This window comes from Vulpes vulpes, chromosome 12, assembly GCF_048418805.1.
Source record: "Vulpes vulpes isolate BD-2025 chromosome 12, VulVul3, whole genome shotgun sequence".
Lineage (NCBI taxonomy): Eukaryota > Metazoa > Chordata > Mammalia > Carnivora > Canidae > Vulpes > Vulpes vulpes.
This window is the reverse complement of record NC_132791.1, coordinates 164730336-164752631: the sequence shown is the minus strand read 5'-3', so window position 1 is coordinate 164752631 and position 22296 is coordinate 164730336. Positions and strand designations below refer to the sequence as shown.

Sequence of the window (22296 nt, the reverse complement as noted above, 5' to 3'; positions counted from 1 at the left end):
ATTAATAAATAGAATAACATGATATTCTAGTGGGATTTCTCCCAGGATTGCAAGGTTTGTTTAACTGTCAAAAATTAAAAAAAAAAAACCTTTCAAAAATTAATTGGTATTAATTCACTATATTAGCCTAAAATTTAAAAACCATATGCAGGGAAGCCCCGGTGGCACAGCGGTTTAGCACCACCTGCAGCCTGGGGTGTAATCCTGGAGACCCGGGATCGAGTCCCATATCGGGCTTTCTGCAGGGAGCCTGCTTCTCTCTCTGCCTCTCTCTTCGCTCTCTCTGAATGAATAAATAAGTGAATCTTAAAAAAAAAAAAATGCAGAAAGTGCATCTATTGATTTGACAAAAATTCAAAATCCAACATCATGTGGACCCTGAAACATTTTCAAGAATGTTCACAGCCATATTCTCAGTAATAGTTCCAAACTGGTAACAATCCAAGTGTCCCTCAACAGTAAGATGGATACAAAATATTTTGGTTTATTTAAAAATGAAGTACCTATAGCAACAAAAGTGAATGAATCACAGATAATGCAGCAATACTGATTATACTTCCTCCTATGATATAATTTCAAAACAAGCCGTATTTAAATATATTACCTCTAAATATGTATATTTTTTATTTTTATTTTTAAATATTTAATTTATTTATTCATGAGAGACACAGAGATAGGCAGAGACACAGGCAGAGGGAGAAGCAGGCTCCCTGCAAGGAGCCCAATGGGGGACTCGATCCCAGGACCCCGAGATCATGCCCTGAGCTGCAGGCAGACACTCAACCACTGAGCCACCCCATATATGTATTTTTTAAGTTTTTATTTATTTATAATCTCTACAACATTGGTCTCAAACTCACAACCCCAAGATCAAGAGTTGTACACTCTTCCAACTGAGCCAGGCAAGTGCTCCACCTTTAAATATATTAATATAACATTTAAAACAGGCAAAATTAAACTATGATGTTTAGGAATATATACCCAAGTGTCAAAACTATACAAAAAAGTAAGGAAATGGTTACCATAAAATCAGAATAGTGTTTACCTATGGATAGGGTTGGGACTGGGGAGCAGCAAATGGACTTCTGGGGTACTGGGAATATTCTGTTTCTTTGCCTGAGTGGTAGTTACATGAGTATAATATTTATAATAATTAAGTTGTATATTTATGTTTTATGCATTTTCTAAGTACATGTAATATTTCATAATAAACAGTTGGGGGAACACAAGGAAAATGAAATATATACTAGGCAAATATCAACCAAAGCAACACCAAAGGAACAATTTTAATATAAAAAACTTCCAGGACACCTGGGTGGCTCAGCGGTTGAGCGTCTGCCTTCAGCTCAGGTCATGATCCTGGGGTCCCGGGATCAAATCTCACATCGGGCTTCCTGCATGGAGCCTGCTTCTCCCTCTGCCTGTGTCTCTGCCTCTCTCTCTCTTTCTCTGTGTGTGTCTCATGAATAAATAAATAAAATCTTTAAAAAAAGAAAAAAAGGAAAACTTCCTAGTGGACAGAGAGATGGCAGAAAGAAAGATAATCAAGAAAATATGAGTATATCTCTCTTATAAGCTCCAAAGATATAAAGCAATTAGTAATAAAACTACAGAGAGAAAGAGATAAGTCAACAATTGGAATAGAGATTTCATCACATAGTCTTAGAAATACAGAGATTAAGCTGAAGTCAGACCAAAAAGTAAGCAAAAATAGAGAGGATTCCAATAACACAATTAATATGCTGTACATAATGAATAAAAGCAAAATTTTATACCTCATAAAGAGAAGATATATTGAGAAACAGGGAAGGGTCACAAAACTTAATCATGTGCAAGGTCACAAGGAAGCCTTGATAGATTCCCAACCATCAACACTGTTTTGACGATTGTTTTCAGAGCATGGAGCAATAAAGTAAATAAATTTCAAATTGACTTAAATATAAGTATAGATCTGTGTACAGAAGTTTTTAGTTTTTTACTTTTTTTTTTTAAGTAGGCTCCATGCCCAAGCATGGAGCCCAATGTGGGGCTTGAACTCATGACCCTGATATCAAAGAATCAGATGCTTAACTGACTGAGCCACCCAGGTGTCCCTGTATAGAAAATTTAAATACTACTACATAAAACTTGAAAAATAAAATTGTAAGGGAAATCATAAAAGACATACAGATGAGGGGTGCCTGGGTGGTACAGTCAGTTAAGTGCTGGACTCTTGGTTTCAGCTCAAGTCGTGATCTTAGAGTTGTGGGATCGAGCCCCATATGCAGCTCCCCATTCAACACAGAGTCTGCTTGAGAGTCTTTCTCCCTCTGCCCCTCCCCTCTGCACTCTCTCTCTCTCTCAAATAAATAAATATATCTTAAAAAGAAAAGACATACAGATGAATCGTGCTCGCTTCGGCAGCACATAGACATACAGATGAATCACAATAAAACACCACACGAAAAAAAATTAAAAAATAAAACACCACATGCCAAAATTGGTGGAACATAGTTAAAATAGTACTGTAGGGAAATTTATAACTTTAAATACATTTACCAGAAACTAAGACAGAAAACACATGTGTTCAACTCAAGAGGCCAGCAAGATGAACAAAAGTTAAAATAAAGGAGAGAAATGAGAGGGTATACAGAGGCTAAGAACAAAGAATATGATAAATAAAATGAACCAAATCGAAAGTTAGTTTTGGCCAGAATAGCGGTTACTCCTGGGGACTGGAAGGGGGAATGGTACCTGGAAAGAGCAGGAAGGCTCTGGGGTGCTGGTGATGCTGTGTCTCCATTAGGCGTTGGTTGTATGGTTGTGTCCCTGAAAGGTCATGTGCTTTTCTGTATGTAGATCAGGCTTTAGTGAGAAATACAATCGCTGGTTCTTTGAAGAAAATTAAAACACTAGAGAGACATCTGACAAGAAAAATCAGGAAAAAGAGAAAATGTAAATAAGGACAATTCATAATGAAAAATGGGAAATAGGGGTGCCTAGGTGGCTCAGTTGGTTAAGCGGCTGCCTTTGGCTTTGGCTCAGGTCATGATCTCAGGGTCCTGGGATCGAGACCTATGTTGGGCTCCCTACTCAGCCTACTTCCCCCTCTCCCTCTGCCCCTCCCCCTGCTCGTGCTCTCTCTCAAAAATAAATAAAATCTTTTTTTTTTAAATTAAATAAATAAAAAATAAATAAAATGAACCAAGTTAAGCAACTGAATTCTTCTACCCCTAAATTACTCTTTCAGTCGTCCCCATATGAGTAGATGGCAATTCAGTCTCTCAAATTGTTCAAGCCAAAACTTTTAGACCAAAACTTAACAGCTTTCTCTCTCTCATTCTCCATATCCAGTCAATCGGCAAATCCTTTGTACTCTACCTTCAAATTTCAGAATCTGCACACTTCACCACCTCTGTCACCACTGCTCTGACCTAAGCTTCCACTGATCTTTCCTGAATTGCTGCAATTGTCTTCTGGGTGGTCTCCTCATTTCCATGCTTCCACTCCTGTTCACTCTCTCTCAATCTCTTCTCTGCACCAGCCAGAGTTGTAACATCAAAGGATTGTGTCAGGTCATATCATTCCTCTGCTCACACTTTCCAATAGCAATGGTTCTCACTCAAGATAAAAGCATGGTCTTTACAATGGCCCACCATATGCAGCCATCATATTTCCAACCCCTCTCCTTAAACATACCAGGAGATCACCTGTGGGAACTCCTTCTTCTTCTCTATTTTTTTTTTAAGAGAGAAAGAAGGGAGGAGTAGAGAGAGAGAGAGAGAATCTTAAGCAGGCTCCATGTCCAGCACAGGGCCTGACATGGGGGTTAACCTCATGACCCTGAGATCATGATCTGAGCCAAAACTAAGACTTGGACACTTAATGGACTGAGCCACCCAGGCACCCCTTGTGGGAGCTTCTGCAATTGCTGTTTCCATGCCTGTGGACCACTCTTCCCACAGATCTTTCCAGGACTCTCGCCATTACTTTCTCCACGTTTATTTTTATTTTTATTTTTTTTAAAGATTTTATTTATTTATTCATGAGAGACACAGAAAGAGAGAGAGATGCAGAGACAGGCAGAGGGAGAAGCAGGCTCCACACAAGGAGCCTGATGTGGGACTCGATCCCAGGTCTCCAGGACCAGGTCCTGGGCTGAAGGCAGGGCTAAGCTGCTGAGCCACCCAGGCTGCCCTTTCTCCACGTTTAAATGATACTTTTTCGGAGTCCCTGTCCCTGATTTCCTCTCATACATTTCTGGTGTATGTAAGAGTGTCTCATACATGTCTGGTAAGAAAATAAGTGGTACAACCCAGTGAAGAGCAATTTGGGAATATCTAGCAAAATTAAAATCGTATATACTCTTATTTTTATTTTTAAAAGACTTTATTTATTCATGAGAGACACAGAGAGAGAGAGAGAGAGGCAGAGACACAGGCAGAGGGAGAAGCAGTTTCCATGCAAGGAGCCTGATGTGGGGCTCGATTCTGGGTCTCCAGGAATCACACCCTGACCTGCAGGCGGCACTAAACCGCTGCGCCACCCGGGCTGCCCCTCTTTTTTTTTTTTTTTTTAAGATTTTATTTATTTATTCATGAGACACACACACACACACACACACACACACACAGACGCAGAGACACAGGCAGAGGGAGAAGCAGGCTCCATGCAGGAAGCCTGATGTGGGACTTGATCCTGGGACTCCAGAATCACGCCCTGGGCCGAAGATAGGCGCTAAACCCCTGAGCCACCCAAGGATATATACTCTTTGGTCCTCTAATTCCAGTGCTATGAATTTATCTTCACATGTTTGCACATGTGCAAAATAACATATTTATGAGGTCATTCACTGCAGAGCTGTTGGAGGCAGGCTGGATTGCAATCAGCTTATGTGCTATCAATAGATGACTTGGTAATAACAGGATGTAGCTGCCGCTGGAAGAGTGGATTCCAAGGTATATCTTCATTGAAAAAAAACAAGGTGCAGCATAGTGTAGAATTGCCTTTCCTGCTGAGAGAGGAAACCGGTAACAGTGCACAAGGCTCATGGGAGGCTGGGAGATGGGTGGGTGGAAAAGAGGAGGCAGTATTTTTCCTCAATATCCCTTGGGTTTTGTTCTCATTTTGAACTATGTGTACATATTTCCTATTCAAAATATTAAATTAAAAAAATTGAAGCCCAGGGCATGTGGTGGCTGAGTCAATTAAGCATCTGCCTGTGGCAAAGGTCGTGATCCCAAGGTCCTGGGATGGAGCCCTATATTGGGCTCCCTGCCCAGCAGAGAGCCTGCTTCTCCCTCTCTCTCTGCTCCTCTCCCTGCCCCTACTTGTGGTCTCTCTCACTTGCTCTCTCTCAAATAAATAAATAAAATCTTAAAAAAAATAAAAATAAAAAATTGAAGCCCTACAACCACATCTACAGTTTTGAAACTAGAGAGAGCTGGTCATTACTCTCCACTGTGAATACACTGAATTGTACACTGAGTTAAATTGAAGTGGTTAATTATATGTTATATCAATTTCACCTCAAAAACACATAAATAGAAGTATAAATATAACAACACTAAGATTCAGAATTTCTATTTCAAAAAAGAGATCACAATGAAGCTATCAGAGAGAGAACAGATCGAGAGAAGATATTCCCAACATCTAAAACAGACCAGGGAGTAAGTTCTAGAAAAATACACAAGAGTGCCTGCAAAACAGCAAGAAAAGGGGCAGGAAAACAAATAGGTAAGAGCTGCCGATTCATAGGAGGGAGAAACTGTGTGGCTGATTACATTTTCTAAGACGGCTGCAACAGGATCTCTCCACATGCTACTCTTGAAATGTGACAATGACATTCCTCCCATTGAGAGCTGGGGTCTCTGTTCCCTCCCCTGGAACCTGGGCAGGCCTGTGTCTGCAGCAGTAGAGATGCTACAGAACTCCTGAGGCCACAGGTTGTAAGGACCAGTTTCCACCTGGTCCTCTTGGAGTGCTGGCTCTTAGAACCTGGTCACCATGCTGTGTGTAGAAGTCAAGGGGCTCCAGAAAGGCTGCGTGTAGGTGTTCCAGCCAAGGCCAGATGGAAGGAGATGTTTCAGGTGACTTCAGCCTCAGCTGGCATGTGACTGCAGCTGTGTGGAGTCCCCAAGCGAGAACTGGCTGCTGAGCTCAGTTCACCCAAGAACCATGACAGATGATAATAAATTAATAGCTGCTGTTTTCAGCCATTACATTTAGGTGATCTGTTTAGCAGTGGGATTTAGATCCTGGAACTGGGTGTGGGTGTAACAAAGCTGAAAATATGTGGCATTGGCTTTGGGATTGAATGGTGGACAGAAGAAAGGGGTGCCTTGAGGATGCTGTTAGTCAGCCCAAAGCCTTGAAGAAGCTTTAAAGGGACATGAGGAGAAATTATTGGAAGCTGAGGGGCACCTAGGGGGCTCAGTCGAGTTTTAGCCTCTGCCTTCGGCTCACGTCATGATCCCAGGGTACTGGAATTGAGTCCCATGTCAGGCTCTCTGCTCAGCGGGGAGTCTGCTTCTCCCTCTGCCCTCCCCCCACCTCATGCTCTCTCTCTCTCTGGTGCTCTCTCTTAAATAAATTATTTATGTTTTAAGTTATTAGAAGCCGGAGGAAAGAGGCCTCTTGTCCTGTGGTGGTGGACATTTGGGCAACGCTGTCATCTGTGTAAGAGGAAGAGTAAATGTAGAGGAGAGATGAGATGGGAGATGTACCTTGTGAACTCAATGATCAAGGTGAGGAGATTGTAAGGCAAAATGGTGAAAACTTCACTTGGCTTCTTCTCCTTGCCTCTGGAAGCCAGTTCGATCTTTAGAAATCATCTAAATATGAGGCCAAGAACATGACTCCAAACCCCTTTAAGATCTCAGGAAGATTTAAGGATTTCCCAAGAAATCCAAAATAGAGAAGAGTTTATCTGAAAGAGATTTGGGGCTATAGCTTTTGTCTAATGGAGTAAACCCCAAGATGATTCAGAGAAAACCTACAAAATTCTAATGGAATTGTTGTGAGGAAAGAAAAAGGAGGCAGAGAAAGCACAATGTAGAAAGAGGCTTCTGAACCCAACCTCTTGTTATGAACAGGAAGCAAACTGCAATTTGGTTTTATTATGGAAAAGGGAGCAAAGATTCCAGGACTAAACCTAGTGAGGGTATAGCTGAGAGTCTTGGTGAACTATCAGAAGGCTGTAGGGTCGATTAGTGAATAAGGAACTGACAACACAAGCCAGGCTGGATTTCAGAATTACTATGGACCAGTGACTCCCGTGTGGTCCCATTTCCAACATTTGGAGTAGGAGCATCTACAATGATTTTTCTCTATCTGTCCCATCATTGTATGGTGTGTGTGTATGTGTGTGTGTGTTTGTGTAGAAAACTTGTATCTTTAGCTCACAGACCTTTAAATTTTTTTTAATTTTTTACTTATTTATGATAGTCACACACACACACACACACACACACACACACAGAGAGAGAGAGAGAGAGAGAGAGGCAGAGACACAGGCAGAGGGAGAAGCAGGCTCCATGCACCTGGAGCCCGATGTGGGATTCGATCCCGGTCTCCAGGATTGCACCCTGGGCCAAAGGCAGGCGCCAAACTGCTGCGCCACCCAGGGATCCCACTCCACAGACCTTTAAATCAAGAGGAGTGGCACTCCAGGGACTGTACCTGAAGAATCATGCCCGAGGAGATTCACCTGCACCTAGGCTTGTTTTGAATGATGAGACATTGGACTTTAAGCTGCCATAATGGGATGAAATGTGGGAGACTTTGGGTGAAGAGATGGAAGTATTTTGCATATCAGGAGACTATAAATTGTTGGCAGAAGGGGAATGCAGCACATCTTATTTTGCAACATCACCAGGGCAATATTTCTCATGTCAGGAGCTGCCCTTCAATGAGATGCTAACACCCTTCCCACTACAAAGTGGCTTCTCCATTCCTTCCCCTTAAATCCAAGTGGGCTTATGACTAAGGTGGAAGTGACGCTCTGTGACTTCAAGCCTAGATTGTAAAAGATGAGACAGCTTCTGTCTGGTCCTCTTGGATGCTTGCTCTTGGAGCCTTCAGAACCAAGGGAAATAAAATCACTGTTACTGTGTCACATCACTAAATTTGGGGGTGATTTGGTTATCAATATATGAAGAGATAACTCATTCCGCAAATTGATGGAGCATGTACCCCAGGCCAGGCACTCTTCCAGGTGCTGGGGCTACATGATGGACTAGAATCCTGCCCTCCTGGGGTACACATTCTACTGGGGGAGGTTGTAAATGAATAAATAATACAGGGAGTTAGCTTATGATAAATGCTAGGGAGAAAATGCAGAGAAAGGGAATCGTAAGGGACAGTGAAGGGTGGGTGGGTGCAATTTTAAATAGGGGGGGCCAAGGAAAGACTCACAGAGGTGATAGTTGAGGAAAGACCTGAAGCACTAAGGGAGCTGCGTTCCAGGCAGATAGCCCCAGGAAGAGGATTCCCAGCACAGGGGGCAAGTACAAGCACTCTAGCAGTGTGGGAAGCGTGCCTGCAGGTTGCGGAGGCCAAGGAGTCCAGGATGGCTTGGTGGTTGCAGGAGGGAAGGTGGTAGGACAGATGTTCAGAGCGATCACGGAGAGGGAGCATTCTGCTTCTAGACTTCTGTAAAATCTTTCTTATTCTCAGAGAATTGGAAAGCCATGGAAGGTTCGAGCACAGAAACGATGTGATCATTGTCATGTGCTTTTTTGTTTGTTTGCTTTATGTTTTTAGTACTCTCCACACCCAATGTGGGGCTTGAACTCATGACCTGTAGATCAAGAGTGGCGGGCTCCACTCACTCAGCCAGCTAGACGCCTCTGATCTGAGGCAAGTTTTAACAAGACCACTCCAGCTGCTGTTGTAAGGAAGGAGAACAAGGAGAGGAACAGGGAGAGCGGGCAAGAGGCTAATGCAAAAAGCCAGGACGCTGCTAATGACTCAGACCAGTCACACCAGTGGGCCTGGTGAAAAGTGGCCGATTTCTGGGTACATTCTGCGGGTAGAGCTGAGAAATTTGTGGACAGACTGGATAGAAGAGAGCACAAGAGAGGAATCAAGGATGATGATTCCCGTTTTTGGTCCAAGTGATCTGGAAGGATGGAGTTGCCATTTACCACAATGGGGAGATAAAGATGAGTGGGTTGGGGGTGAAACAGAAGGAACTTAATTCGGGCATGTGAACTCTGAGGGCGGTGGGGATGACTAGTGTGTGCAGTGCAGCAGAGAAGCCTGGGCTGGAGATCCAAACTTAGGCTCGACCATGAGTGGCCGGCAAGCAAAGCCCTGAGATCAGTTAGTTCACCATTTCCCACGAGGATTGAGCCTGGAGCTGACCCCAAGGCCAAAGCCCCTTCCAGAATGGTATGCTGCTTCTCTGTATGTCCTTGGGCATTCCAAAGCTGGGCCATTCTGGAATGCTGCCATATGGCAGGAGTGTTGGAGGGATCAGACTCTGAAGCCCATGTGGCTTAGAGTCACATGTGTCTCACTACATACACTATCTCCTTCAGACAGTTGTTGAGGATTAAGTGAATTGTTACATGAAAGAGTGGCTTGAACACAGAATATGCTCACAAAATACAAGTTATCTACAACCAAGGTGGCTTCCTTCAGCCCAGCACTAGCAGTTATCAGGGCCAAGCTCCATGTCGCCATGGAGGTTTCTTTCCATTGAAAACTTACCTAGTCACACCAGGCCTATCTATGTTTCCTTCCTACTCCAACCAACACATGGTGAAATCCACTACCTTCTGCACTGAATCCAAAGGTGGCAACACGTGCACAAAATAACGTGCACAGCCATCTTTTCAAAAGACATTTGATCAACTCCTTTTAAAAACCCACACAGTGGGATCCCTGGGTGGCTCAGCGGTTTGGCCCCTGCCTTCAGCCCAGGACGCGATCCTGGAGACCTGGGATCGAGTCCCACATCAGGCTCCCTGCATGGAGCCTGCTTCTTCCTCAGCCTGTGTCTCTGCCTCTCTCTCTCTCTCTCTGTCTCTCATGAATAAATAAATAAAATCTTAAAAAATAAATAAATAAATAAAAACCCATACAGGGCAGCCCGGGTGGCTCAGGGGTTTAGCGCCACCTTCAGCCCAGGGCCTGATCCTGGAGACCTGGGATTGAGTCCTGCATCGGGCTCCCTGCATGGAGCCTGCTTCTTCCTCAGCTTGTGTCTCTGCCTCTCTCTCTCTCTCTCTCTCTGGGTCTCTCACGAATAAAATCTTTAAAAAAATAAAAATAAAACCCCACACAATAGTGAGTCACAAAATGAGTAAGTTATTTTATTATTTATTTTTTAAAAAGATTTTATTTATTTATTCATGAGAGACAGAGAGAGAGAGGCAGAGACAGAGGCAGAGGGAGAAGCAGGCTCCATGCAGGGAGCCTGATGTGGGACTTGATCCCAGGACTCCAGGATCACACCCTGGACCAAAGACAGGTGCTAAACCGCTGAGCCACCCAGGGATCCCCGAGTAAGTTATTTTAATCATCTGTCAAGGATGATTTCTCTTTTGTTCATCTGATACTCAGACCATCCTTCTTATAGCCAAGACCTACTTTTAACAGATTTTGGAATTTATCTTAATATCCATAATTAACAGATTGAATCAAACACAAGCTTCTATAAAATAGTAACCCCATGACTCAAAAAAAAAAAAAAAAAAAAAGAAATATGAGGTAGCTTGCCCCTAGAAAGTAACAGACAAAAGACATGTCCTACCCAGCAGAAGATCCTTGAAACCTCTGAATTCTGAATATTCAAAATGTTGAGTGCATACGAAGGGATATAGCAGCATCCTATCACATTCACGGGGACATGCAGACAGAATCCGTGCCTGTGAAGACTTTTTGTAATCTGGTTAGAGAGGAGATAATAATACATTTTCATAAGATGGTTAAACAATTAGGCACAGAAGCCCCAAAACATAATTTCATAGGCATATGCATATAGAAGTTTAGTTAGAAAATGAACTAAATTAATGGAATTATCTGCATGGTGGGATAATGAGTGACTTAATTACAATGAGCACATTATATTTGGGGGGAGGGATGGGGAAGTGATTTAGTACAATTTTGCTCAAGAAAAGTAGTACATATGGTGGTTGGGGGCATGGGCTTTGCAGCCTGGACACGTTGTTCTTCCACTGACCAGGCATCCTTGGGCGAGTGACCTAACCTCTCACTTCACAACCTGAGTCTTTAATATAAACTAAGATAATTGTATTTATTTTGTAAAGATTTATTTACTTGAGAGAGTGAGCATGTGCACGGGAGGAGGGAAAGGGGCAGAGGGAGAGGGAAAGAGAATCCTCAAGCAGACTCCTAGCTGAATGCGAAGCCCAACGCGGGGCTCGATCCCAGGACCCTGAGATCATGACCTGAGCTGGAATCGGGCTTCAGCTGTTCAAGCCACTGAACTCCCCAGGCGGCTGGAGACAGGCAACAAATTGAGAAGAGCAGAGACCCAACATGACAAAGCTCAACCCCCTCACACAGGCGAACAGTGAAATGAGAACCAAATTGAGCACCGAGACTGATACAAATGTGAAAGTTTTATTTTAAAAATAGCAACTCTTAATTGGCTGCAGACAAGAGGATTCACCACATGCAAACTCATTTGGCTCTTGTGCTTCACCCACCCCTTTGTTTTCCACAAAAAGAAGAGACTCGAAGATTCCTTCTGAATGTGTATCACCATTTATTGTAGTTTGCATTAGGAATCGAACAGAGGACATTGTCTGTGGGGGAGGGGGGAGAGAAAAGGAAAAGAAAAAGTATGTTCTCGTAGCTTAATTTCTTCAAAACACTTTATGGTTTCAGATCCTTTTTTACCCCAAAGGAAATTCAAGAATTCAAGTATGTGAAGTCGGGAGCAGTAATACAAAAAGTCTATGCTTCTGTGTGTGTGTGGGTGTGTTTGTCTGTGTGTGTTTACAAGCAGACACACGTCCACGTTTCCTGCGCCCCGTTTTTGCTTTGGTAAGGCCAAGCCCCAAAGGACACGTCATACACAGCCTGCCTCAAACTCGTGGACTTCAGAGTTGAGAAATTTTTCCCTCCTAGGGTAACTGTAATGGTTTTCAATTGGCCCCATCCCCCCTTACCCCCCTCCCCCCAAAAAACCATAAGTCATGTCAATCTTGATATATTTGAACACTTCCTTTGCTGCAGCTGTTCCTCAGATTCCTAATAGAGGCCTTATTACAAGGACCAGAGCAACAGGTTCTCTTCATTTTGTTTAGAATAAAAAAACTTTAAAGGGACATTTCAAAAGAAAAAAAAAAATAAAAACTGAAATTCAAATTCTGAAAATATCTTGCCTTTTTTATTAATCATGTCATCTAACACCAATTAAAAAAACAAATATGTGAATATGATATAAAAATACGATCCCAGGATTAACACTTTGTTGCAGGCACAGTTATCTCACAGAGTATATGTTTGGAGGGCCAGGGGGAAGGAGTTTATTTTTTGTTTTTGCTTCTCTTAAAAAAATCCACAGCAGTGCAAGTAGGGTCAGGAAGGGAGTGGGGAAGGATTCTTTAGCAGCAAAATGTCCAAGGTTCTCTAATCACAATCAAATCAACGGATACTGGATTTAGGGGAGAAAAAAAGATGAATGGGATGCTGCCCAGACCCATTTGTCATCAATCACTAAAAGACTTCCGTTGCAAAAGCCCCAAATGGTGACACGTGAAGGACGAGCTTTATTACACAAGCAATCATAAAGTGTGTCTCTCAAGCTTTTGATCATGTTTATCACTTAAATATATGTACAGGAATTGGGCTCCTCTTCTCATTCACGTCCTTTCGGATCTCCACCGTCTGGTCACTCTCGGGGGGCTCTCAGGGTCTGCGGTGCTGGGCCTCCAACATTTGAACAGCGTCTCTACTAGAGACGCCGCTTCTGGTTGCCTGGCTGGCCTTGGCTGTGTCGAGCAGAGGGTGGGCACGGGGGACGGTTTAATGATCACTGTTTTGTTTCTCTCTCATCCAGGCGTGAATCTGTTCTTTCAGTTCTGGCACTGGGAAAAGGAAAGGAGAAGATTAATACCCTGGACGGGAAGATCTCTTCCTGGGAGATGCAGCTTGCAGTTCAGTACAAATGGAAAGAAAAAGGCCATTCACTCCCTCGCTGACATGAAGACCAAAGAAGAAGCGGGACACAAGGACTAGACTCCCACAGTGAGTAAGAGCAAAACATGTTTTGTGTCTTTTCCGTTAAGTGCTATAAACTATGCAGCTTCTGGATTTGATAAACCTCCCCCATCTGATGACTCTCTGACACTGATGGGTGCCACGGCAGGGCCTACCACCCCCATACCTGGTTCCAGCATGTTCTCTGTCAGCATCTGTCGATTGAAGGGGTCAGTGGGGGAGTTCAGCAAGTGCCGCAGGATGATGGAGCGGTCCATGATGGTGCCAGAGGGCAGCCGCACAGGGTCAGTCATCAGGGTGTCCATCAGAGGGTCTACAGAGACAAAGCAAAGCAAACTCATCACCGTGAAGACCAAACAAAGCCCTTCCTGTCAGTGAAAGGTCTGTCCGCAATGTGATAAAGACTCACAAGGGGCCTTTGGTGGAGGGAGGTTCCCTAATTAGCTACAGCTGGGAGGATAGAACAGAGAAAGGACCAGGGTCAGCAGGAAAGACAGTCGCCGGGAGTCCTTTATCTGAGGGCTTCCAGGATTCTTCTTTGGAAATGCAAATCCACTCCTCCAAAGGGAAGGCTGACTTTGGCATCCTCAGGGTTGTTACCCGGTTTGAAATCAAGATAAGGACTTTTTTCCCCTTTTAATTTATAACAGGAACTATAAGTAGGCAAATGTCATTTCAGACAATGTGTCTCAAGGAGTAAGTCCAGCACACCACACAAAAAGTTAAAAGCACAGGATACTGTGTTTTCACATTTCATGTCTCAAGGTAACTAAAACCAAAGAATTTGGCATGAAAGAGTGGTCCGCTTGCCTCTGAACTCGTCGGGGGCGTCGCTGTAGTCGATTTCTGCGCGTGCGTTCTTGGCCACTATCTCCTCCACCTTCTCAGCGAGGAGTTTAAACTTCTCGATAGCTATTGTGGATTTGATCCCTGCCTTCCGCATCTTGGAGATCACTTCTTCAAACAACTCTTTGCTGTAGGATCTCTGCGATGAGGAAAGACAATGTGAGGCATCGATATATTTTAAGTGGAAGAAAGCAAGCTGCAGAATATGCCTGAAGTAGGATCCATCTTTCTAAAAAAGCCCTAAAATGATAATGTGTACATAAATACTTCTACATGACTATAAACATATACAGACAGGAATAATACATACCAAACTACACAAGGTCATTAACGGAGGAGGATTTCAGGATTGACGCAAATGAGGGGAAATTTTTTTATATTTTATTTTAAAAAATATTTTATTTATTCATTATGAGAGACACAGAGAGAACAAGAGGCAGAGACACAGGCAGAGGGAGAAGCAGGCTCCATGCAGGGAGCCCGATGTGGGACTCGATCCAGGGACTTCAGGATCATGCCCTGGGCTGAAGGTGGCGCTAAACCTCTGAGCCATCCGGGCTGCCCGATGAGGGGAATTTTTAAGTTGTGGAATTATTTTTGCAGCAAATGTGCATTTCTTTTAAAATTTAATTAATGTACTTATTTGAAAGAGAGACAGCAAGCATGTGTGAGCAGGTGGAGGGGCAGAAGGGGAGAGGGAGAGAATCCCAAGCAGATTCCCCACTGAGCACAGAGCCTGATGTGGGTCTTGATCCCACAACCACAAGATCATGACCTGAGCTGAAATCGAGTCAGATACTTAGCTGATTAAGCCCTTTAGGCTTCCCTAAAATTTAAATTTTGGGGGAGGGAGGTTAAAGATTTTATTTATTTGACAGAGAGTACACGGAGGGGGCAAGGGCAGAGGGAGAGGGAGAAGCAGGCTCCCTGCTGAGCAGGGAGCCTGACACCTCTGAAACCCTAGGATCATGATCTGAGCCAGAGGCAGCCACTTAACCAAATGAGCCACGCAGGCACCTCCTAAAATTTAAATATTAAATTAAAAATGAAAATCGAGTTTGTTTGAGGCCCTGAAAGGCATTGTGCCCTACAGCAAATGTCAGTTCTTTTTCCCAAAGGTCAACATGGTGAAAACAACCCAACTTGGTTCATAATCAAAAGGAGCTTTATCTTGTTCATGGTTGATCTTTCTTCCAGAGCTCTTAGCTCAACACTATGATATGTCAGGTGCTCTGCTGACAGGAGCACGAGGGATGGTGGAGAGGACAAGTGCCCACCGGACCCAGATGAACTTGTACTTGAAATCTGGCTCCACCCACTGGGTGGTCTTAGGCAAACTCCCAAGTCCCAGTTTCCTCAGGCACAAAATGGGGGTGCTAACACCCATCTCACAGGTGCCTAATTCATATACATCATGGCCATTTCAAAATATCACAGAATAGCCTAATTTGCATTTGTGGCAAGAACAGTGGCCACTTGTCGATTCAGTGACAGTGATGCCAACAGAGGAGGAGACTGATCAAGCCTGAAACTCAGAATGACGCTGGCCCTATAACCCGAGTGGCGTTATCCATCCAAGGACTCAGACAAACATCTCTGTGATGAACTCATGTCAATACCTGTATTCTCTTAGAGCATGGAGCTGAGATTCCTCAACTTTTCCTCTTTACTTCTTTAACTTCAGTTTCTAAGCAACTACACACACTTTCTCTCTTCACATACACCCACGTGAAAAGAGCGGGAAGAGAAAGCATAGCCTTGGCCTGGCAGAAATCTTAAATGCCATCTTGTACAATCCTGAAAACTTTAGAGCCCCCAGTATAGTTTTCTGAAACTAAATTACTACACTGATTTAGCAAATACTTTGACATCAACTTCTTATGAGCCAGGAAGCCATGGTCTTTGTCCCTTTGGAGAGGGTGACAGGGGATAAGTGGCCAAAAAATTATAGTATGATGTTGGAAGGGCAACATTCAAATATTGTTCATAAGGACTTATTGCAGGTTGGGTGTTGCTGTACATGACTGAGGTGATTTCACCATGAACTTCTCTTTGTAACAAGAAGCCATTGCTACCATCGTGAAATGTCACCTTCCCTATTTCTCAAATGATGATGAGTTTTTCACCAACTGACTTGTGCTTACTTATAAGTCAACTTCTCAGAGCAGTGCGGTGGCGACTACCAGAAATCAAAGGCAACCCATGATAAGGGGACATGGCATCCTGCCTCATGGAGCAATGGCATCAATGTACGGAGCAAAGGCTCCTTCTTTTTTTTTTTAAAGCATTTTTTAAAATTATTTATTCAGAGAGAGAGAGACTGAGAGGCAGAGACACAGGCAGAGGGAGAAGCAGGCTCCATGCAGGGATACCTGACGCGGGACTCGATCCTGGGTCTCCAGGATCAGACCCCGGGCTGCAGGCGGCGCTAAACCGCTGCATCACCAGGGGTGCCCACAAAGGCTCCTTCTGAGCTGCTGCTCTGAGTCAGAAACACATCAAAGATGCTGTTCTTGTCCTCAAGGGTCTTACAGAGTCATTAGAAAATTAAACATGGAGGGGCATCTGGGTGGCTCAGTGGTTAAGTGTCTGCCTTCAGCTCCAGTCGTGATCCTGGGATTCTGGGATCGAGTCCTGTATGGGGCTCCCTGCAGGGAGCCTGCTTCTCCCTCTGCCTATTCTCTGCCTCTCTGAGTCTCTGATGAATAAATAAAATCTTAAAAAAAAACAAACAAACATAGAGATATCTACAAATCATACATCTTATATCCAGAATAAAGAACTCTTACAACTCAACAACAAAATACAAACAATCCATTTTAAAAAATGGTAAAGGACTTGAATAGCCATTTCTTTTTTAAAAATTAATTAATTAATTAATTAATTTTTTTAGTAATTTTCTTTAAAACTTTTATTTATTTATGATAGTCACACAGAGAAAGAGAGAGAGAGAGAGAGAGAGAGGCAGAGACACAGGCAGAGGGAGAAGCAGGCTCCATGCACCGGGAGCCCAACGTGGGATTCGATCCTGGGTCTCCAGGATCGCGCCCTGGGCCAAAGGCAGGCGCCAAACCGCTGCGCCACCCAGGGATCCCTTTTTAAAATTTATTTATGATAGACAGAGAGAGAAAGGCAGAGACACAGGCAGAGGGAGAAGCAGGTCCATGCTGGGAGCCCGACATGGGACTCGATCCCGGGACTCCAGGATCGCACCCGGGGCCAAAGGTAGGTGCTAAACCGCTGAGCCACCCAGGGATCCCCCTTGAATAGCCATTTCTCTGAAGAAGATATACAGATGTCTGAGAAGCACATGAAAAGATGTACAACGGGATCCCTGCGTGGCTGAGTGGTTTAGCACCTGCCTTTGGCCCAGGGTGTGATCCTGGAGTCCCAGGATCGATTCCCGCATTGGGCTCCCTGCCTTGAGCCTGCTTCTCCTTCTGCCTGTGTCTCTGCCTTTCTCTCTGTGTCTCCCATGAATAAATAAATAAAATCTTAAAAAAAAAAAGAGGGGATCCTTGGGTGGCTCAGAGGTTTAGCGCCTGCCTTTGGCCTGGGGTGTGATCCTGGGGTCCCGGGATCGAGTCCTGCATCAGGCTCCCGGCATGGAGCCTGCTTCTGCCTCTGCCTGTGTCTCTGCCTCTCTTTCTCTCTCTGTGTCTATCATGAATAAATAAATAAAATCCTTAAAAAAAAAAAGATGTGCAACACTATTTGCCATTATGAAAATGTAAATCAGAAGCACAGTGAAGTATCACTTCACTCCCACTAGGGTAGTGATTAAAAAAATGAAAAAAAAAAAAAGTGTTCTTGAGGAGGTGAAGAAGTTTTAATTAGAACACTTATACACTGGTGGTGGGACCGTAAAATGGCATGGCCACCATGGAATATAGTGTGGCAGGTCCTCAAAAAGTTAAACATAGAATTACCATAAGATTCAGCAATTCTACTCCTGAGTACCCCAAAGAATTAAAAACAGGTATTCAAACACTTGGTCACAAATGTTCACAGCAGCACAATTTATAATGGCCAAAAGGTATAAACAACTCAAATGTCCACCAGTGGATGAATGGATGAACAAATCATGGTCTATCCACATAATGAGATATTCAGACATAAAAAAAGAAATGGAGTACTGTACGTGGATGAACCTCAAAAACATTATGCTAAATGAGAGAGGCCAGACACAAAATGTAACATATGGTATTATTCCATTTACACAAAATATCCAGAATAGGCAAATAGGTAAATCCAAAATTAGATAAGATGAAGACAGAGAGTAGATCAGGGGCTACCCAGGGTGAAGGTGGGATGGACATTGCCTGTTTAATGAATATGGCATCTTCTCCAGGCGGTGATGTTTGGGTAAGATGTTGGAACTAGAGAGAGGTGGAGATTGTGCAACACCATGAATGTACTAAATGCCACCAAATTGCATGCTTTAAAATGGTTAATCTTATGTGAATTTCACCTTAATTAAAACAAAACAAAACAAAACAAAAACAAAACAAAACAAAACAAAAAGAAATGATGGATGGGAAAAGTGTGACTTCAGATGGGCTCTTTATTCTTTATTTTCATTTCATTTTATTTTTTTAAAGATTTTATTTTAGAGAGCGAGCACTCAAGTGTGAGCAGGGGGAGGGGCAGAGAGGGAGGGAGAGAATCTAAGCAGACTCCACACCAAATGTGGAGCATGATGTGGGGCTCCATGTCATGACCGGGAGATCACAACTTGAGCCAAAATCAAGAGTTGGACACTCAACCAACTGAGCCACCCAGGGACCCCTCTTTATTCTTTATTTTTGAACAGACCATGGTGCTAATGGACAGCACTCCAGGAACATGAGGCCTGGAACATGTATGGAACTGGAGTCTGTCTGTGGGAGCTAGTCCCATGTGGCCATCAATGCAGAGCAGTGTCCCCCTAGCCTCCCTGGCCTGGTCTCCCTCAGCTCCAGGGTAACAGTTCTCCACTCCTCCAGTCTGTGAGCAAAAAGCTCAGTGGCTCTTTGTGCTGGTCATCTTGTCACCTCTTCTGGACACTCGTCATTAGCCCTCTTTTGGCTGTCAGGGAGAGAAGCTTCTGAGTGTCTTTTCTTGCATGGCTGCCATTTTGTTCTTTCTTGGTCTTCCCAGAAATACCAGACCAGACTAAGACCATTGCTCCCAAAGGAGAAAACAAAATTCCCCTACTGTTCCTCTGGAGCTTTCTAGACTTCACTTTTCCTTCCCTAGCCTCTAATCTTTTGGGATGATCATCAGAGCCCTAATCAGCTTACAACCACTATTAATAGAAAATGCCCAACAATCAGAACAAACATCACACTAGAAAAAAAGCAAAAATCCACTTAGAATGTTTTTCTGTCCATGGTGACACTGGCACTTGGGTGTGCTTGCTTCACAAGTCTGGAGGACCCTCAAGAAAACCATGTGCCACAGTGTAGAAACTGTGGTCTACCACTCAGGCCAGGTGCCACCACTGGCCACCATCATGTTCCGCAGGTGTTACAGGGGTTGTCCTCCATTCAGTTTTCACTGTCTCACAGGGTGCACTGCATTTATTCACACTGCAAAGTTGGTTATGTTCACTGCTCATGATGTGGCAGGCGCAGCAAGGTCTACCAGTAAGTGCAAACTCTTTTTTTTTTTTTTTTAATTTATGATAGTCACACAGAGAGAGAGAGAGGCAGAGACACAGGCAGAGGGAAAAGCAGGCTCCATGCACCGAGAGCCCGACGTGGGATTCGATCCTGGGTCTCCAGGATCGCGTGCTGGGCCAAAGGCAGGCGCCAAACCGCTGCGCCACCCAGGGATCCCTAAGTGCAAACTCTTAACCCCTTCCTATACCCACTTTTTAAGAAAACTCTATTAAATTCTTTCTTTGAAGCAGTTTTATTATTTTTTAAATATTTTATTTATTTGAGAGAGAGAGAGAGATAACATGAACAGGGGGCAGAGGCAGAGGGAGAAGCAGGCTCCCTGCTAAGCAGGGGTCCAACACGGGGCTCAATCCCAGGACTCTGGGACCATGACTTGAACTGAAGGGAGACACCCAACTGACTGAGCCACCCAGGTGCTCCTATATCGTCACTTCTTATGGAAAACCTGCTTTAGATATATGTGTTGTTTCCCCTTGCAGGCACTGTCAAGAACAACTCACAACTCTCTTGCTTATATCCAAAAGTACCCACATATGTATATTGTATCTCAATAAGGCTGTTAATTAAAAAAAAATAGTACCTTAATTCCCCTATCTCACTGTCATTCATTCCTATGGATGAGATATGGGTAAAGAACCTTCTAGAATCCCTACTGCTGGTTAACCTGAAACATGAGTGATATCTGGACAGACAGTGCCAACAAAGATGGAGAGACAATTGAGCATAGAACTTTCTGGGTATTTTAAGTAGAGGGCAGAGGGGTGGGGAGTACCAGCTCAGGGCCAGACTGCCTGGGTATGAATCCTGCCTCTATTCCCCTGGAGCAAGCTGCTTCAATTCTCTGTGCCTCAGTTTCCTCATGTAAAAATGAGAAATCTAATAGAACCTATCTCTCAGGATTTTGTGAGGATTAAATCAACGAAAACAAGCCAAGTGTTTAAAACTTGGTATCTAATTGATAAACGTCAACTCCTAAGATGCTGCCATGACCCAGGACAGAAGAACACTGGGGGAGGGAAGCCCTTTATGATGCTGCTGGAAAGCTGAGTGGGGTGGGGCAGTGGTGCTTGGACTAAACTGACAGCTGTGGAAGTGATAAACACAGAACAGGTGTCAACACAACAGACACGAGGAACAGAGGAGAGGGAAGACTGTGGAGACAACCACATGGGGTCTGAAACCGGGAATCACATCACAGCAGCACCAAAGTGGGGCCTTGGGAAGCAGACCTGGACTCTTGAGAGATGGGACCTTTGTGGGAAGGTGATAGATCTGTCGCATGAGGCCCTTGGTGGGACGGACTAGGAACCCCACTGCAGACGGATTTGGGGGCCAAACTGGCCAATCAAGAGCCAAACTGGCTCTTTTACCCCCAAAGAAAAAGCGCTGATTTATCTTTGTTTACACCAGACAAGATCTGCTGGCCACTGTGGTGATTATTTCCATTTATGTATTAAAAACTTCCCAAGCCACAAGTTGAAGAGTATCGCCTTCCCTGATTCCAAGAGGGGAAAACCCAGGGACAGATGAGTATGTCGTGGCAAAGGGTCTGCCAGTAAGTCCACAGAGATGGTACGCTGACCAGCCAGCTGGGTGGCCTGAAACCCAGCCTCCCCACTGGAATGGCCCACTCCTTTGGGCACTGACCTGGTCATCAGCGATGGCTTTGGCGAACCGGGCACAGTCCAGCTGCAGGTAAATGTCTGTCAGTTGGTCCAACAGCTTCTTTGGTTCAAAGCCATATTTCTCAGGGTTTTCAACTTTCAGGTCGCGGCACTTGGGGCCACAGAGTTGCTGGAGATTAAAATTCAGCATTGCAGCCAATCGGGGTCCAAGTTCCTAAGAAATCACAGGGTAAGAGGACAATTCATGCTGTTGAGACAAGCGAGAAGGACCAAAACTCCCATTTCAGGGGAGTAACTGGCTGGATTAATCTTCAAAAAATCTCTTTATGTGTGCTGTGAGTCATAAGCTGAAGAAGGATATTATATCCAAAATTTTTACTCTCCATCTTGAATCTAGTAATTCTAACATTTAATAATGTTGCAGGTTGATAGAATATCTATAAATACCAACAGAAGGCAAACTTTTCTTTAAATTCATGCTTTCAATTATAATAACAAGTATCACTCCAAATTCAATGAGAGGCAGGTAAGAGGGAAAATCACTCATAACTCCATCATCATAACACATCAAACAAGTTTTTCCATATGTTCTTTTTAGCCATCATCGTATGCATTATTTTTCTAAATTTCAAGAGTCCCTGACAGTTCAGAGAGGGGAATTTTTTTTTTAAAGATTTTTAAAATTAGGGGATCCCTGGGTGGCTCAGCAGTTTAGCGCCTGCCTTTGGCCCAGGGTGTGATCCTGGAGTCCTGGGATCAGGTCCCACATCAGGCTCCCTGCATGGAGCCTGCTTCTCCCTCTGCCTGTGTCTCTCTCTGTGTGTCTCTCATGAATAAATAAATAAAATCTTTTAAAAAAAAGTTTTTAAAATTTATTTATTTAAAACAAAGTCTAATGTTTGTCACACTCACTTGTTTATCTCGTTTGTAATTGCCTTCGTGCTCTAACAGCCACATTGAGTAGTTGCGCCAGACTGTGCGGCCCA

The 22296-nt window shown here is 43.8% G+C and overlaps 1 protein-coding gene across 3 annotated transcripts in view; it reads right to left on the bottom strand.

Moving 5' to 3' along the window:
* Positions 1-11699: 11699 nt before the first annotated feature.
* UBE4B (ubiquitination factor E4B) overlaps positions 11700-22296 on the bottom strand; it is a 124290-nt gene continuing 113693 nt past the window's right edge. For all 3 annotated transcript variants that reach the window (XM_026005051.2, XM_072731259.1, XM_072731260.1), the window contains 4 exons: positions 21333-21524; positions 13987-14161; positions 13343-13489; positions 11700-13043 (listed from right to left, as the gene is read on the bottom strand). In XM_026005051.2, coding sequence (XP_025860836.2) covers positions 12982-13043; positions 13343-13489; positions 13987-14161; positions 21333-21524 — 576 coding nt within the window. In that variant the 3' untranslated portion in view covers positions 11700-12981. The remainder of the gene's footprint in view (positions 13044-13342; positions 13490-13986; positions 14162-21332; positions 21525-22296) is intronic.